General features: G+C 45.4%; 1 protein-coding gene across 1 annotated transcript in view; it reads left to right on the top strand.

Annotated features, from left to right (window-relative positions):
* The window catches only part of SNED1 (sushi, nidogen and EGF like domains 1), a 2,603,997-nt gene that overhangs the window by 1,139,853 nt on the left and 1,446,871 nt on the right, over window positions 1–17,273 (top strand). Inside the window, exons 11-12 of the mRNA XM_069213662.1 lie at window positions 14,759–14,875; window positions 16,401–16,517. Coding sequence (XP_069069763.1) covers window positions 14,759–14,875; window positions 16,401–16,517 — 234 coding nt within the window. The remainder of the gene's footprint in view (window positions 1–14,758; window positions 14,876–16,400; window positions 16,518–17,273) is intronic.

Below are 17,273 nucleotides of genomic sequence, written 5' to 3'. Positions count from 1 at the left end.
GATTGGCAAGCCCGCATTCCTATATATAGATTGAGCTTTCTATATCTGGGAGTAATTATCGCCTGGGAGCCTGAACACACCTGGAGTCTGAACTTAATGCTGCTGCTGCGCTAGACCTGTCAGGTGCTTGGCCAAATGAGCCTCCCTCCCACTTAATGCTCAGGGAGAAGGGCACTTTTCAAAATAATTGCACTCTGACGGTTAATCTACACCCTGCAGATTTCTCTTTTTCTATTCCCCAATCCTGGTTTATTGGCCTAACCAGGTCAATATGCTCTTTCCTGAGGGCAAACAAGACTGTATGAATAGCTCTTCAAAACTGCATCTAGTCAACCTGCAACAGCAGCCTAGGCATGTCAGACATTTGCTTGTGATACTGGGCATCGCAGCTTCTTACCATCAACAACTGAGTGTTTGGTTACTTCGAGGACCCTGCCTTTCTCCTGGAAATCTCACTTCTGGGCGGACAATATATCCTGCGATGCCTACATGGCAGTCCAGTTTCTTGCTCCCTGTCTGAGACTACAAGAGCCATCCTCCTGCACTGGCAATGGGCCCTCAGACAGATAAATTGGGACCGACAGCTGACATAGGTGACTCCACTGCAGCAGGGACATTGGGTGTCTCATGTCTCCAGCTTGGGTGGGTTTGACTGCTGGGACCTTGTAGGCATCTCTCAGCTTGGGGACGTCTGAAGGGGTTCACATATGAAGTCCTTCGAGGTTATTCTACCTCCATAAGACTCAGTTTTACAGGTAGCTGCAGCTGTCATGCACTGGCTGAATATCAATGGCTGCTGCATGACCTGCCATAATGTAGCTGTTTTGAGGCCCAAATCTTGTCAGCATTGCTGGACTGGGATGGCAAGTTGTGAATATACTGATCCCTGGCTGTGAACTCCCAAGAGTCCTTTGGAGCCCTTTGGGCTAAATGTGAAAACTGTGTCAGCAACCTTGATGACAGTGACTAGAAGGGATTCCAAGATGCTCCAGGGGAACTGGTCATCTCCACTTGACTATACATAATTACATTAAAATACTTCCATGTATCCTGCTACACCCCACAGTGGCTATGTAGAATGGGCAACTTTCCCACCTCTGCATGCCCCAGTTTTTCTGCCCCTGATAGCAAGTTCTTTCACATGGTGTGGGCCTGCCCGCTTCTTGCAAAACACTGGTCCTCCATATTTATGACTTTTTGTGACATTCTAGAGAGACCCATTGTCTGCTCCGCTTGTGTTGCACTGTGGGATAATCTGGAAGATGTAGGAGGGCTTAGGGGCGAGCGTACTCTAGTTGGCATTGGCACTATTGTGGCTAAACTTGATATTGCTCGCCACCATACTTCTCCCACGCAACCTACTGTTGCAGAATTGTGTTCCATAATGGACTGGTGCGCCAAGGCTGAGGAACCCATGTATATATCCCAGAGCTTCCCTCATAAGCATGGGAAGATGAGGGGGAGGTGGTGGGCATTCTGTAACCTTGATGGCCAATGGTACATGGGGCTCACATCCGCCTAGTGTCTGCTGTCATGACTTTGCAATTCTTGTGCAGGTACTGTGTATTTTTCATGACCTTTGTTGTAAAATTAATACAATGGTGCTTATAAAATACTGTCCCTTAATCGATAAAGCTCTCTCACCTCTTTATGCAACCAAGTGAAAAGTTTAATTTTAAATGCTCAAATGTTTTTTTTTAGGATCAACAGGGGCGTTGCTTCTAGGGGTGTGTGCGGGATGTTACACCTCCCTAATAAGTGTATTTTGTAATAAACAGTTGGATGCAGGTGCTCTCAGCCTGGTATGGTGAGGCGTCTGTCGGATTTCATCAGTACTTTTTACATAAACGTAGACAAAAACTCACACACACTCTCTCCCTCCTTTTGGAAAGACTTAAAAAATGGTTGTTATTTCACAAAATATTATGCTTTCTCTCACTTAATACACCTATCAATCAGCATTCCTCTTCCTTTCCACTGCCTCATAAGCCCCTCTCGTGTGCCTTGCTTGTTGTGTAATGTTTTATCATTATATAATAGCGTGATTGTCCGTTAATATGAAGCTTACACCCCCAGTCAAACTGACCAAGCTACGCCCCTGAGCATCAAGGCAGGGAACATTAGTTAAACCATCACAAAAGGGGTTGCTGAAGGGAGTAAATTCCCAGTAGCAAGGAGGCAGTTACCCTCCTTCTTGGACAAAGATGCATTAGTAGGTCTAGTCATCTGGAAGCATGACAGATGGTATAAAATATTTACTAGTCGAGAAAGTAGAAGCAGCCCCTCCCCAGTCAATGGTATTTTCATTAATATATTTCAAGGACATGGGAGGGATGAGTTAACCCATTAAAGGACTCAGAAAGAATTTGTGGCCCTGAAGAGTCTCTAGAAGACCTTATTCCAGTGTGAAGTATGTTCAAACTGTTGAGCTGGTGGAATTGCAGCTACAATGTGAGGTATTAATTTATCAAATAAAGTTTTAATAAAAGTTGTGAATTGTACCAGTGGCATTGTAGCAACAGGATCAACGTTAGCCACACTAGTATCTAATTGAGGAAGCTCTGTTAGTGTTATTCCCTCCAAATCCTGTGGCTGAAACCACAGTACGATCGACCTGCTCAGATTCAATAATCAGTGGTGCACTAGAAACAGAAGTATTTCCGTCCAAAGAAGTCCTATTAGAGCCTACACAAAATCCTAAAAATGTGCTATTGGGGATTAAAGCAGCCTTCATATGACAAATGATTGGCATAGGGCTAGTAAGACATTATGAAAAGTAAGGCTTTTCTCTTACTCACTTCCACAATCAGATGCGAGGGCCAAGAGCTTCGGAGCGCTGATAGGTGAAGACTGGTCCAGCCTTAGCCTGGTCTACAGTCGGTCACAGCCTGGGTGCGTTCCATGCTGCGGGGCCACGAAACCTGCTATGTAGCACTTCCTTCGCTTCCTCCTCTCCTGCTAGGGCGCTGGTGAGTGCAGAGCCACCTGAGAGGTGAAGTCCTCCCCTACCAGCAAGGAAAAACAGACCAGTGTTACCCATGCTGTGGGGCTGCCAAACACGCTATGTTTTGCTTGCTCTGCCTCCTTCTCCTCCCCCCAGGTAGCTGGGGAGTACGGGCAGGCAGAGAGGTGTAATTCTCATCTCCGAGGCAGCAAAAACAGATTAGAGGCATAGCTGGCCAGTTTTCAGATTGCGTATGTGTGAAATTTCCATAATTTGAGTGCCCTTATGAGTGACATTCAACTGCAATTGCGTGACACTTAGAGTGACACTTTCTTGCGAGTAAAACCAATCAATGGAGTGCATGGAACACAACAAATATCAGAAGTTACACCCTTTTGAGCAATTAGAAGTTCTGCAAATATAATGAAACTGCTGCAAAACTCCTGAAATGGAAGTTGAACACTTGCTTTTTATTGAACACTAATGGGGTCATTACAACCTCGGTGGTCTTTTTACAAGACCGCCGAGGGACCGCCGGACGGAAGACCGCCAGTAGTGGCTGTTTGCTGCTCGGCGTATTATGACTGTTGGCTGCTCTCCGTCCTTTTTCCAATGGAGAGCCGCCAACAGCCATACTGGCGGGCGGCGGGGAAGTGGAGGTTGCTCCACCTCCACCGCCACGCCAACAGAACACCACCCAGCGAATCACGTCCTGTGATTCGGCGCAGCGGTGTTCTGTTGGCAGTGTGGTGTCGGCGGTGCAGCCCCTAGGGCTCCCGTCCCCTCCCGGAGGATCGACGGAACAGGTAAGTCGATCGTCCGTTAGGGGAGCGGGGTGGGGGGGTGTTGCGTGGGTGCATGGGGGTGTACTTCTGTGTATGTAGAGGGGGTGTGTGAGTGCGTGTATGCTTGCGGGTGTGTTGAGTGTTTTGGGAATGAGTGCGTGTATGTATGTCTGTATGGATGTATGCGTGTATGTCTGTATATGGGTGTGCGTGTCTGACTGAGTGTGTGGATATAGGCATGTATGTTGGTGTGTGCGTGTGTGTGTGTTGGTGGTGCCTGCGTGCGTGTCGTGTGTGTGTGCGAGTTATGCGATGTTGGGGGTCGGGGTGGGGAGGTGGGCCCTGCCACCTTTGGGGGGTGGCAGGGGTGGTGGGGGGTGTAGGGGAGGGAGTCGGGTTTGGAAACCCCTATCAGTGCCAGGGAAGGAATTCCCTGGCACTGATAGTGCTTACCGCCATGGATTTCATGGCGGTTCCTACTGCTGGAAATCCACGGCAGTAAGCTGAGTCAAAATACCGGCGGCGGTATTGTGACAGCCGCCGGGCTGGAGACCCAGGTCTCCAGCCCAGCGGTCGTCTCCGCCCTGGCGGGCGGAACGGAGAAGCGGCAGATGACCATGGCGGTAACCGCCATGGTCATAATACTGAAAAAAAGACCTCCAGCCTGTTGGCGGGCTTACCGCTGCTTTAACACCGTCCGCCAGGGTTGTAATGACCCCCCAAATGTCTGCACTGTTTGTGGCAGCCCATCTTATTTTTTGTGTAATACAATTTTAAACAATGTGAGTATTTATTTACAGTGCTTTTAGTGGCAGCCTGTGACCTTGTAGCGGCAGTCATTATTTCCCATTACACCAAGCAAGAGTCAATTTTGTTTCTCTCAGGTTACACCCAAAATTTCTGCAGTGATTGCATTGCATTGCAACTGAGGGAATGAAAGCTTCCTGTTTCAAAGTGACTGGCAGATGTGATCCTTGGCAGCCATTTTGGATTGATGCGCTCCTTGTGTTACTCGTAGACCTCTTCTTTTTATGCCAGTATGTCCCACTCACCCACTGGCCTGTATTTATTCAGTGGGTGGAGCAGATAAAATCATTCAGACATTCTGTCTATGTGTGATCCTCAGCAGCTCTGCAGAGACTGATGCACACCATGCTTTTTACATTCTCTGCCTTATTGTACCCCTAATGAAACCCCTAGTATTCACTCTAACCCACGAAGTGCAAGTTTTTTTCCACCCCTTTTGCCCCCCTAGGTGTCGAGGGAGACACTTCAAAGAAGGATCCCCAAAAGAGAACACCACCAAAAGTGTTCTGCAGTAGGGTACAATGGATGCACTCTCCACAGTGTGTTGCCCCATTGAAATACACAAACACAGCTTTTCAAAAAGGCAGATAAGCACATCTCCAAATGCCATCTGAAACTCTGAAATACACGCACACACTGTCTGAAGTATGGTCTCTGTTCCACATGTGCACATATTGTGAAATATAAGATCATCTGTATCCATCTCTAATGTTTGGAAAAAGGGGAATGGAGGCTAGACATGGCAGAAGTGTAACAAAATGGCAACCTGAAAATAAAATTTGCCGCGTGAGAAGGGGGCATGGCTGTGGAGGGGGTGGGGCTTTAAGCTGAACTACCTTTGAGGACCGTCTGCCCCATGCCTTGCCCCTATTGACCTCCTTCCCCCCTCCTATGAAAAAGCAAAAACACGAAGGTTGCTGGGGTGCAATCGATGTCCTGAAGTGTTTTCACGCCTCTTAATGGACAACAGCTGTTTACAGCCTTCAAAGAGGAGCTGGAAATCCACATTTGTCATGGGTTTCCAGCTCCTCTTGCCTGCCACTGTGATTTTGCCTCTTCACTGGGGGACCGCGTGAAGACAGCCGAAATCGTGTGACACATGGTCACCCCCTGTGCAGTGGCAGGTCTGAAATGGACAGTGCGAGGGGTGCAGTGTGGAGACAAAAGGAAAAGTAAGACATACAGAGTGGAGAAGAATGACAAACAAGCATTTGCAATGCAACGGGTCTCGCATTTGTTCGGGTTAGAGCTATTAGCATTGTAAACTCTTAATCTGACTTTTCTTGCCACATAAATTGAAAGAAAAAAAAGAGCGTGCTATGTAAAAGCCAGTGCAGTCGCGCTGAAATAGAAAACTAAAAAAACAAATGTGATTGCTCGATGTAAAACCCAGAGCAATCAGACTGTGTGGAAAATTAAAAGATAAACTAGTGCAGAAACCAGCCTGAAAACATGGAGCCTCGTATGCTTTCAGTAGTTGCCCGCTGCGCTTGAGGAGAGCTAAACACCGGAAAAGGCATGATGTATGCATGCCTTTAACAAAATCAAGCGGATTTTAAAAGTCAAGCCCACGAACCAAAGAAAGTGGCAGGCATGACATGGGCGTGGTTAAAAGCCCAAAGAGAGATTACAACAGGGACAGAGCACTTGTGCGCTCGACCCTAAAAACATGAGTATCGCCACTTGAGGATCAGATGAAACACCACCATCAAAGAAAATGTAAGGTATGGTAAGAGTTGTGGCCTAGGGTCTGGCTGTGGGCTATTCGGCACTAGCAAACAACTGTGAGTAATGCATGTGAGCCGACCATGCTCATCTTTTCAGCATCTGCCTGCGGCACTTCTCATTGATTCTGAGCCTGGGACAACCGAAGCAATGTATCCAGGCCTTTTACTGCCAATCAGCACCAACACCACTACCACCTGTACCAGAATTATCACCACTAATACTGTACATTAGCACCTCTGATACCACCTTTGGCACCACTACCACCAATACTATCTTCAGTTTCAGTACCAATGCTAACAAAATCACCTTTACAAGTACCACATCCACCATACCACTACCACCAATAAAATACCAATAACACCGTCAGTACCACCAGCATCAAAGGTTCACCACTACCACCATCACCGCTACAGAGCATGTGCAAAGCCAGCAGGTCTGGCTTTACTGTGCAATTGCATTGAAATGTCATGTCTGCATGCACTATTACGTTAAAATTACACTGATTGGCTTTGCTAATGCTTGTTTTAAGCAGCAACCAGAATTGAAAAGAATGACAAGCCCATATCTGGATTAATATATTTTTAATGTGATATTTTTAATTCTACATTTCCGAGGAGGAGAAACTGCAGAAAACTCAGATAGATAGGTAAAATCTTCAGTAAAGTGTTATTTCCACTGACTGCTCCTTCCTGTACTTTCTTCCTTTTTATCATCTTCCCAGGCCTTAAGAGAGATTACAAAGGTTTTCAGAAATTCTTTATACCTTGCATAGGTGGTTTTGATGTTATGTGAGCTGCCAGTTGCTTGATATCATCTCCTGAAGCATTCGATAACGTCCATAAAGGTGTCAGCCGACATTAATGAAATCAGTTCTTTACTTGCAGGCCTCACACACTTTGATATACAGAGTAGGATGCTGGAAATCGCACAGTTTTTTCCCCAGAAATTAGGCGAAATTCAGCAAAATCCACTTTATGTCTTGTAAGTGAAAAATGTATGTGAGGATGTACGATCATTCCAAGGTTCAATACAAAGCTATACAAATCTCTTTTCAGAGCATTATAACATAAAGGACTTATTTAGTTACAAAGAAGATTCAAGAGGTATGGCCCAGGTAGGGCACTTTGCTTCTCTAATCAAGGTTTTGTCTGCATCTGGATGATCCAAAAACAAAGGTCGGGAAAATTATCTTTCTCGTTCCTGGCAGGAAAATTATAGAACTCTGTATCAGAAGCTGTGATAGACCTTGATACAGAGAAAGCTTTTAAATTCGGACAAAAAAAAATCATCTGTTTAGGGAATTCTAGCAAGGGACGCTTTGTTCTAAAGCAGCTGAGCACGTTATAAATGGCTCTTCATTTATTTATTCATTCATACCTCTCATTCAAAATTCACTCGAGCTACTGGCAAGAGGACTGGTTCATGGAGAAAATGTTGAATGCATCTCAAACAGCCAGATAAAATTATTTTATTCGGCGTATACAGCTATAAAAGCACAAATCAGGATACAAAAACAGTATATAAAAATGAACAGCCTTTTTACATAAAATTTGAAACAAAGCTAAAAAAAATATGCAAATGAGCATCAATAACTGGCTGCCGTTACGCAATTATTCAGAAGATTCGAGGTGACTGGGCTCTACTCCGCTTCCAAGTTCAATAGAAATTGAGTGATAAAAGCAACTTTAGCCGACAGCAGCGCTGCGGTCACGCTTAATCCCGTTATGATAAAAGTCATTTACAAGAAGTGAGGATTCAGCTGGAGTCAGCAAAGATGCTATTTTCAACAGCCAGGCATAACGCATATCCTAGGGCAATGCACTGACCGTATCTGGCCATCAATACAGTTCACCCAGGCCGTAGTTACTCTTCCTCGGAACAGCAGCTGCCCCGCCTCCTACCCAGCCTCTCGCTCGCAGCTCCTGCTGAGCATCGCGTCGTGCCAAGCACTCATAGCTCATTGATTCTTTTGGCCTTTCTTTCACTCGAGCCGGCTATTTTTTTCATTCATGCTCGGCATTCATTTTTCTAAAGTGGCACAGCAAGCAGCTCAAGTTTTATTTTTACCTCATTATAGGTCCCCGAATCTGTTCATAATTACAGACGGATATAGTCGATGCTGTTATTGTCACGTGGTTCCTTTTGCATCTTCTGACATTAATTAAACACGCCTTTGAAACAAGTACTTGTACATTGATAAATGACTCTAAAACAACGTGCAAAAATATGAAAGAAGCTGGGCATGTCTTCACGTGGATTAAAATAGAGGAGGAAGAAAATATTTTCAGTGTTCCAACATTTCATAAGAACAGGTTTAAAAGTGACCGAAACAATAAAAACAAGCATTTGGTATGCAATAGTCTTGTGTTTGCTCGAGTTAGAGTTCATAGCGTTGTAAATTACTGACTGGACTTTTATTGCCACATAGACTGAAAATAAAAGGAACAGAGCGAGGGTGAGCTGGCCCTGGAAAAGCCCCCCTCTGCTGTTGGTTTATGTTTACAGAGGGAGCTGGTGGGGAGGAGTAACTGAACAAGCACCTACACTGTTGAGGTGAAACAGGCAAATGCCAAACAAAAATCCCTTACAGAAGAGATAAACAGGACATAGCGTAATTACACAGTACTTTGTGCTGCTCCCAAAGTGAAAAAAGGCAGGACAAAGAGTTAGAACTGACCACTAGCAAGCAAGGATTTTTGAAGAACACTGCAACTAACAAATGAAAATGCTGGAACTCACTCTATTGTATACTTAAAAAAGTATACAGCAGGCCGAACGCTAACGCTTGACCTAAAAAAGTATACAGCAGGCCGAACGCCAACACTCAACCTAAAAAGGAAGAGAAAATAACTCCCCTGAGACTTAAGAATATTTTATGAAAAGTAATTATCCAAACGTGTGGCCCATTTTTTCGGTTTGTGACCTGGCCTAATTTTGACCCAATCCGATCCTGACAGTCAGCTGAGCCCAGCCCCCTGCAGCACAAACCAGAGGAAGAAATAAAATTATAATAATTAGTGTGTTCATCATGTGTTAGCCACTGCAACCTGGGTACATGTTATTTTATTTATTAAAAACAGTACTGCAGATCTGACTCACAGCCAGTAGCACACCGTCTCTGCACAGCAAATAGAGACAGACACATATAGCAGTGCCAGAGTGGCAGACAGTTGTGACCGCCGCAGGCCAACTCCAGGAGTCGACTCCTGGCTCACAATATTGCTCCTGTCAGCCCTTTAAAGACGCCCTGCCATTAAGAGCCGACTGTGCAGCGCCACAATGGCACGGCTGCCCCTCGTTCAGCAGTAGGCACACAGATGCTGCGCTGCTTTAAATAAATGCAGCTTCGCTGGTCGTGGCCACCCTGCTTCACACCTCATAAGATGTTAGGTGGTCAAGGCACTAAAAATGTATGATTAATGCATTTTCATGCAGACCACCGCATTAAACTGCATTAGTCTAACACCTGATGCGTGGTACTTGGCAGGACTGCAGAGGGCCCCGTGCTGTGGGTGTACCAAACACACCATACAACACTTCCTCCACTTCTCCAGGCAGCAGGTGAGTTCAGGGCAGTCTGGTAGGTGTTCTCCTACACTCCCAGCAGGGAAGAACATACCAGAATGTCCCTCACTGAAGGACCACCTTCCTCTGCCTCCCTTTCCTCCAACCCCCACCCCCAGTTTACCACCCCTCCCACCCCAGCAGCTGGTGAGTGCAGGGCAGCCTGGGAGGTGTATTCCTCCCCTCCCAAGCTGGAAAAACAGACCAGAGTGCCCGCTGCTGGTGGTCTACTAAACACAACATTTGGGCTACGTCCCTCCAACTCCTCCTACTCCCCATGCTGCCTGTGCTGTTGTCCTCCCCTTCCCAAACAGTTTTACTGATGAAACACCATTTTGTGGCCCTCTGTGATCATACATTATCTTCAGCAGTAGATGTTTGTTTCAAAACAGTTCATCTCAATTAACTACAAGAGTGGTGAAATAAATTGTTTTATTGAATTTTTCACTATTGTTGAAACTTCCACCAGTGGAAATCACATATCTATAAGCTAATGCCTAGTAACGTGCCTTAGAAATTACCTTATTTATTAGTATTGTGTCTCAGAAATTAGCTTATGTTTTTCTGCTGTATAGTTCCAATCCATTTTTTCTGTTAGTTTGCGTACATATCAGGCATCGTCACACTGCTGTTTTAACTCTGACTGTAAAGATTTTGATTAACCAAAGATTAAGAAGTATGTATTTATTCATTCATTATTTTCTTCTAGGTTTGGATTGGTTTACTAATTGGATTGCTGTGATTTTAATATTTGTTCACAGTGCACCCTGCGGTTTATCTCAAATATTTCTTTGGATGGGAGTTATCCTTGGTCCAACACATTTTCCAAGTAGTGGCTTTTTTGATTTTCCTTCCCTTCATCAGTGTTCTAGTCTCACAGCTTTTTATTTTTTAAGTATTAGAATTGCTTGAATGTTGAGGTACTTAGTTGTACTTCTTAGTTGTCTTGTCTGCCTCTGTTTGGGTAACGTTTGAGGTTTAACTTTTTATTTTTTCTTGCCTTTAACGTCTGGGAATTCGGTCAGCAGACCTGGGACACTCATTGGAAATTTCTTACTGGAAAAGATCTTGCAGTATAACCCTGTTACATTGCTTGACAATGGCTTAAGATCAACCCAACAGTATATGATTGTTAAGAAATATTTGTGAGAAAGTAGCCTCTTTCTAGCCTTGTTACCCCCACTTTTGGCCTGTTTGTGAGTGTATGTCAGGGTGTTTTCACTGTCTCACTGGGATCCTGCTAGCCAGGGCCCAGTGCTCATAGTGAAAACCCTATGTTTTCAGTATGTTTGTTATGTGTCACTGGGACCCAGCTAGTCAGGACCCCAGTGCTCATAAGTTTGTGGCCTATATGTATGTGTTCCCTGTGTGGTGCCTGTCTCACTGAGGCTCTGCTAATCAGAACCTCAGTGGTTATGCTCTCTCTGTACAAATTGTCACTGACAGGCTAGTGACCAATTTTACCAATTTACATTGGCTTACTGGAACACCCTTATAATTCCCTAGTATATGGTACTGAGGTACCCAGGGTATTGAGGTTCCGGGAGATCCCTATGGGCTGCGGCATTTCTTTTGCCACCCATAGGGAGCTCTGACAATTCTTACACAGGCCTGCCACTGCAGCCTGAGTGAAATAACGTCCACGTTATTTCACAGCCATTTTACACTGCACTTAAGTAACTTATAAGTCACCTATATGTCTAACCTTTACCTGGTAAAGGTTAGGTGCAAAGTTACTTAGTGTGAGGGCACCCTGGCACTAGCCAAGGTGCCCCCACATTGTTCAGGGCCAATTCCCCGGACTTTGTGAGTGCGGGGACACCATTACACGCGTGCACTACATATAGGTCACTACCTATATGTAGCTTCACAATGGTAACTCCGAATATGGCCATGTAACATGTCTATGATCATGGAATTGCCCCCTCTATGCCATCCTGGCATAGTTGGCACAATCCCATGATCCCAGTGGTCTGTAGCACAGACCCTGGTACTGCCAGACTGCCTTTCCTGGGGTTTCACTGCATCTGCTGCTGCTGCCAACCCCTCAGACAGGCTTCTGCCCTCCTGGGGTCCAGCCAGGCCTGGCCCAGGATGGCAGAACAAAGGACTTCCTCTGAGAGAGGGTGTTACACCCTCTCCCTTTGGAAAATGGTGTGAAGGCAGGGGAGGAGTAGCCTCCCCCAGCCTCTGGAAATGCCTTCATGGGCACCTTTGGTGCCCATTTCTGCATAAGCCAGTCTACACCGGTTCAGGGACCCCTTAGCCCTTCTCTGGCGCGAAACTGGACAAAGGAAAGGGGAGTGACCACTCCCCTGACCTGCACCTCCCCTGGGAGGTGTCCAGAGCTCCTCCAGTGTGCTCCAGACCTCTGCCATCTTGGAAACAGAGGTGCTGCAGGCACACTGGACTGCTCTGAGTGGCCAGTGCCACCAGGTGACGTCAGAGACTCCTTCTGATAGGCTCCTTCAGGTGTTGCTAGCCTATCCTCTCTCCTAGGTAGCCAAACCCTCTTTTCTGGCTATTTAGGGTCTCTGTCTCTGGGGAAACTTTAGATAACGAATGCAAGAGCTCATCCGAGTTCCTCTGCATCTCTCTCTTCACCTTCTGCCAAGGAATCGACTGCTGACCGCGCTGGAAGCCTGCAAAACTGCAACATAGTAGCAAAGACGACTACTGCAACTCTGTAATGCTGATCCTGCCGCCTTCTCGACTGTTTCCTGGTGGTGCATGCTGTGGGGGTAGTCTGCCTCCTCTCTGCACTAGAAGCTCCGAAGAAATCTCCCGTGCGTCGACGGAATCGTCCCCCTGCAACCGCAGGCACCAAAGAACTGCATCACCGGTCCCTTGGGTCTCCTCTCAGCACGACGAGCGAGGTCCCTCGAATCCAGCAACTGTGTCCAAGTGACCCCCACAGTCCAGTGACTCTTCAGTCCAAGTTTGGTGGAGGTAAGTCCTTGCCTCCCCACGCCAGACTGCATTGCTGGGAACCGCGACTTTTGCAGCTACTCCGGCCCCTGTGCACTTCCGGCGGAAATCCTTTGTGCACAGCCAAGCCTGGGTCCACGGCACTCTAACCTGCATTGCACGACTTTCTAAGTTGGTCTTTGGCGACGTGGGACTCCTTTGTGCAACTTCGGGTGAGCACCGTTTCACGCATCCTCGTAGTGCCTGTTTCTGGCACTTCTCCGGGTGCTACCTGCTGCTGAGAGGGCTCCTTGTCTTGCTCGACGTCCCCTCTCTCTCCTGACGCAATTTGCGACATCCTGGTCCTTCCTGGGCCACAGCAGCATCCAAAAACGCTTACCGCACGATTTGCAGCTAGCAAGGCTTGTTGGCGGTCTTTCGGCGGGAAAACACTTCTGCACGACTCTCCACGGCGTGAGGGATCCGTCCTCCAAAGGGGAAGTCTCTAGCCCTTGTCGTTCCTGCAGAAACCTCAGCTTCTTCTGTCCAGTAGAAGCTTCTTTGCACCCACAGCTGGCATTTCCTGGGCATCTGCCCATCTCCGACTTGCTTGTGACTTTTGGACTTGGTCCCCTTGTTCCACAGGTACCCTCGACTGGAAATCCATTGTTGTTGCATTGCTGGTTTGTGTCTTTCCTGCAGAATTCCCCTTTCACGACTTCTATGTCCTTTGGGGAACTTTAGTACACTTTGCACTCACTTTTCAGGGACTTTGGGTGGGCTATTTTTCTAAGCCTCACTATTTTCTAATAGTCCAGCGACCCTCTACAAGGTCACATAGGTTTGGGGTCCATTCGTGGTTCGCATTCCACTTTTGGAGTATATGGTTTGTGTTGCCCCTATCCCTATGTGTCCCCATTGCATCCTATTGTAACTATACATTGTTTACACTGTTTTCTAAGACTATACTGCATAGCTTTGGTATTGTGTACATATATCTTGTGTATATTTCCTATCCTCTCACTGAGGGTACACTCTAAGATACTTTGGCATATTGTCATAAAAATAAAGTACCTTTATTTTTAGTATAACTGTGTATTGTGTTTTCTTATGATATTGTGCATATGACACTAAGTGGTACTGTAGGAGCTTCACTCGTCTCCTAGTTCAGCCTAAGCTGCTCTGCTAAGCTACCATTATCTATCAGCCTATGCTGCTAGACACCCTATACACTAATAAGGGATAACTGGGCCTGGTGCAAGGTGCAAGTACCCCTAGGTACTCACTACAAGCCAGTCCAGCCTCCTACAATATTTCACTAGATTTTGCAGAAGTATTGGGATTTGTTGGAATCTCTCTAGTGTTTGAGAGCAACAACAACTCTGGTTCTTTAGTTCATACATTGTGGTAGTGCACCTAATTACAATTATTTTAGAATGCTGATTTTGCAGGATTAAGAATGGTTACTGAGCTTGTCTTGAAGAAATCAGCAGCTTTGGTGATTCTTCGCTGTTACCCCTTTCTTTTTAGAGTGCAGAAAAAATCACTGTTTAGAATGTTTTAATAAGATGACTCATAAAACATAAATCATTTCTCTTTTTGTGTCTTATTGTGATCGCCTATGGCACCCCTTTTGTGAATTTATGTTGCCTTGTTATGTGTTTTGCTGTTATCTTTAGTGTTGGGTAAAGTTTGAGGGAGAAAATAATTATAGCTGTGTATTGCAAACACCTGATTGGTCTTGATCATCTGAGTCTCTTGTATGTGTTTACATTTGCTATGTATTTATGCAAAAAGAAAACACGGCAAAGAATTTTGTGTGTTTAGACTTTATCTTGAATGAAGACATCTGCTTGATCATGGGTTAAACAGGACAGAAACCATTCTATATTGATTTTAAGGAGCTGTCAAGCATGAATTGAACTTAAGGTGGGATATTTACTTTCTGGCATTGTCATGCCATAATGTGATTCATGTGTGATTAATGTGGTTCAAGTGTATGGTTTTCATGGTTTTCTTACAGAAGTGACAGCCACTCCTTGTAGTATGAACACTCAGTGCCCCGATGGCGGATCCTGCATGGAGTATGGAGGAACCTACCTATGTGTGTGTCAAACAGACTACAGCCAAGACAAATACTGTGAGTCGGGCAAAAAGGGGAAGAAAGGAGGGACTATATAGTAGTCTTAGAGATGTGAAATATTTTCTGACCTGATAAATATTAATTGTAACAGAAAGCCCCAGGACTGTAAGCTTGATATAGTTATGGCATACGCCATTCTGGCTTCTTTGTTAAAGGTTGTGCTAATAGCATTGCTGTTTAGAGCGGATGCTGTCTAAATAATTAAGCGCTTCCTTTTCATTTGACCATTCTGAAAGCCCCCCTCCGATGACCTTGGAGAGTTATGGGACAAATTGTTACAGAGGCCTATAGCTGCTTAGGTCACTACTAGTAGCCAAAAGGGGGACATTATATCCTTCTCAGATTGATTGAGAGGACATGGTTTGCCTAGTGCTTGCCTAAATGGAGAATACACATGGAGACATCTTAATGTGAGAAACAGATGACTATATCATTGAGGAGAACAGAGAAGGATGCAATATAACCTAAGGTCTCACCCTCACTGAAACTGAGCTCACTGATCCTCACTAGTGTATACGACAACCATTTTCCACAAGTTCACCGATATTGAGCTGAGTGCCCCTAGATATTTAAAGCACTATGAATTCAGTGTTCATTAAGCTGAGTGTTCCCTATAAAGCATCATTATTGGACAGACATTCCCTGACGATAGGCAGAGCAGTCCTCAATACTGTGTAATTTGGGCTCTGGCCTCCCTGATACCATTCTGAGTGATCCCTGTTCTTAAACTTCGAGGGCCTCATGTTTCTTAACATTAAGTAGAAAGCTGTCAAACAGTTCGACTCTCAGTGATGTCAAGTATAATATAGTAGCATTATGAGCTCACTGGCATCAAGTTGAGGGCTCTGTAGTGATGCCACCTTGTGAGCTTTATACTCATTAGACAACTCTGAACTCAATAAATACAAACATAGAACCGAAGAGATTCTTCCCACAGTATGAAAGTCTCCTTGTTCCCATGATCACTGACGTCAAAGTGAAAGGTCCCAGTACAACACCGTCAAAGTTTTCACACCCACTGGCACAAGGCAGACATCTGTCAGCTGCACAACCCTCACAGGCCCCATGCTCACATGCAACCATGTGAGAGTTCCCCAATGTGAACTCTTTTTAGGCACCATGCTCTTGGTCAGCTGCATTGAAGGTTCACTTCAGATATGCCTTTGTGTGTTCAAATGTTGTCGCACAGAGCTAAGATTTTCCCAATACCATAGTCTGCAGTGACTCAAATTGAAATTACAGATTGCATTGACAAGACTCTTGCACGAATCATGGGCTAGATAAAAGCAAACTGACCTATAAGCAAAACAATTTATTTTATAAACCCCACTCTGTTTACAGAACGGTTTGGGAGCTCCAGTGGGCAGGATAATACATCATGCTCCTGTCGATAGCAAAATAAGCATTCCTAGTCATACAGTATAATAAACCATTCCATTGGCATTATCATTTTTCTTTATCATACTATCACTTGTTTCCTAATCATTTTGTCTCTTTCACCTTCTTTCTCTTGTTCATCCAGCCATGCCATCCCCATGTGACTCAGAGCCATGTTTGAACGGTGGCTCTTGTGAAGTCCAAGATGAGTCATACACCTGTGAATGCCCACGTGGCTTTAATGGCAGACACTGTGAGAAAGGTATGTGTGCTTTGAACTAGGGAAGAGCCAACCATACACCCTGGAAGAAGTACTTTGTTATCAGCCTCAGGATGATTTAAATATAGTAAGATTTAAATATTGAGGGTGACAAAACTGAAATTATTGGTAGAAGAAACCATTAGAAGTGCTTGGATTTGCTTGGGTTATATCAACATCACTGGTGAGATTAAGGGCCAGATGTAGGTAGCCGTTTGCATGGTGCAAACTGCGAAAATCGCAGTTTGCGCCATGCAAACAGCCAAACACGATGCTCATTTCCAAATTGCGAGTCCGTACCGACTCGCAATTTGGGAATGCGACTCGCAAATAGGAAGGGCTGTTCCCTTCCTATTTGCGACTCGCATCGCAATTCAGAATTGCTTTGTCACCGCCAATGCGGTCGCCAAGCAACTCGCAGTTACCACCAGTGTCACACTGGTGGTAACTCATTCGTAAATGGGAAGAGGTCCCCATGGGACCCCTTCCCCTTTGTGAATGTTGACAAAAATATTTTTTCAGAGGAGGCAGTGGTCCTATGGACCACTGCCTGCTCTGAAAAAATGAAACCAAATGGTTTCGGTATTTTTTTCATTTTGCAACTCGTTTTTCTTTAAGGAAAACGGGCTGCAAAATGAAAAAAACTGCTTTATTTAAAAAGCAGTCACAGACATGGAGGTCTGCTGACTTCAGCAGGCCACCATCCCTGTGGGTGCAGGGACTCGCTATGGGGTCGCAAAATGCGACCCACCTCATGAA

Source organism: Pleurodeles waltl, chromosome 11 (genome assembly GCF_031143425.1).
Source record: "Pleurodeles waltl isolate 20211129_DDA chromosome 11, aPleWal1.hap1.20221129, whole genome shotgun sequence".
NCBI classification, from domain to species: domain Eukaryota; kingdom Metazoa; phylum Chordata; class Amphibia; order Caudata; family Salamandridae; genus Pleurodeles; species Pleurodeles waltl.
Note: the sequence above shows the minus strand (reverse complement) of the source record. Positions and strands in the feature narration are given on the sequence as shown.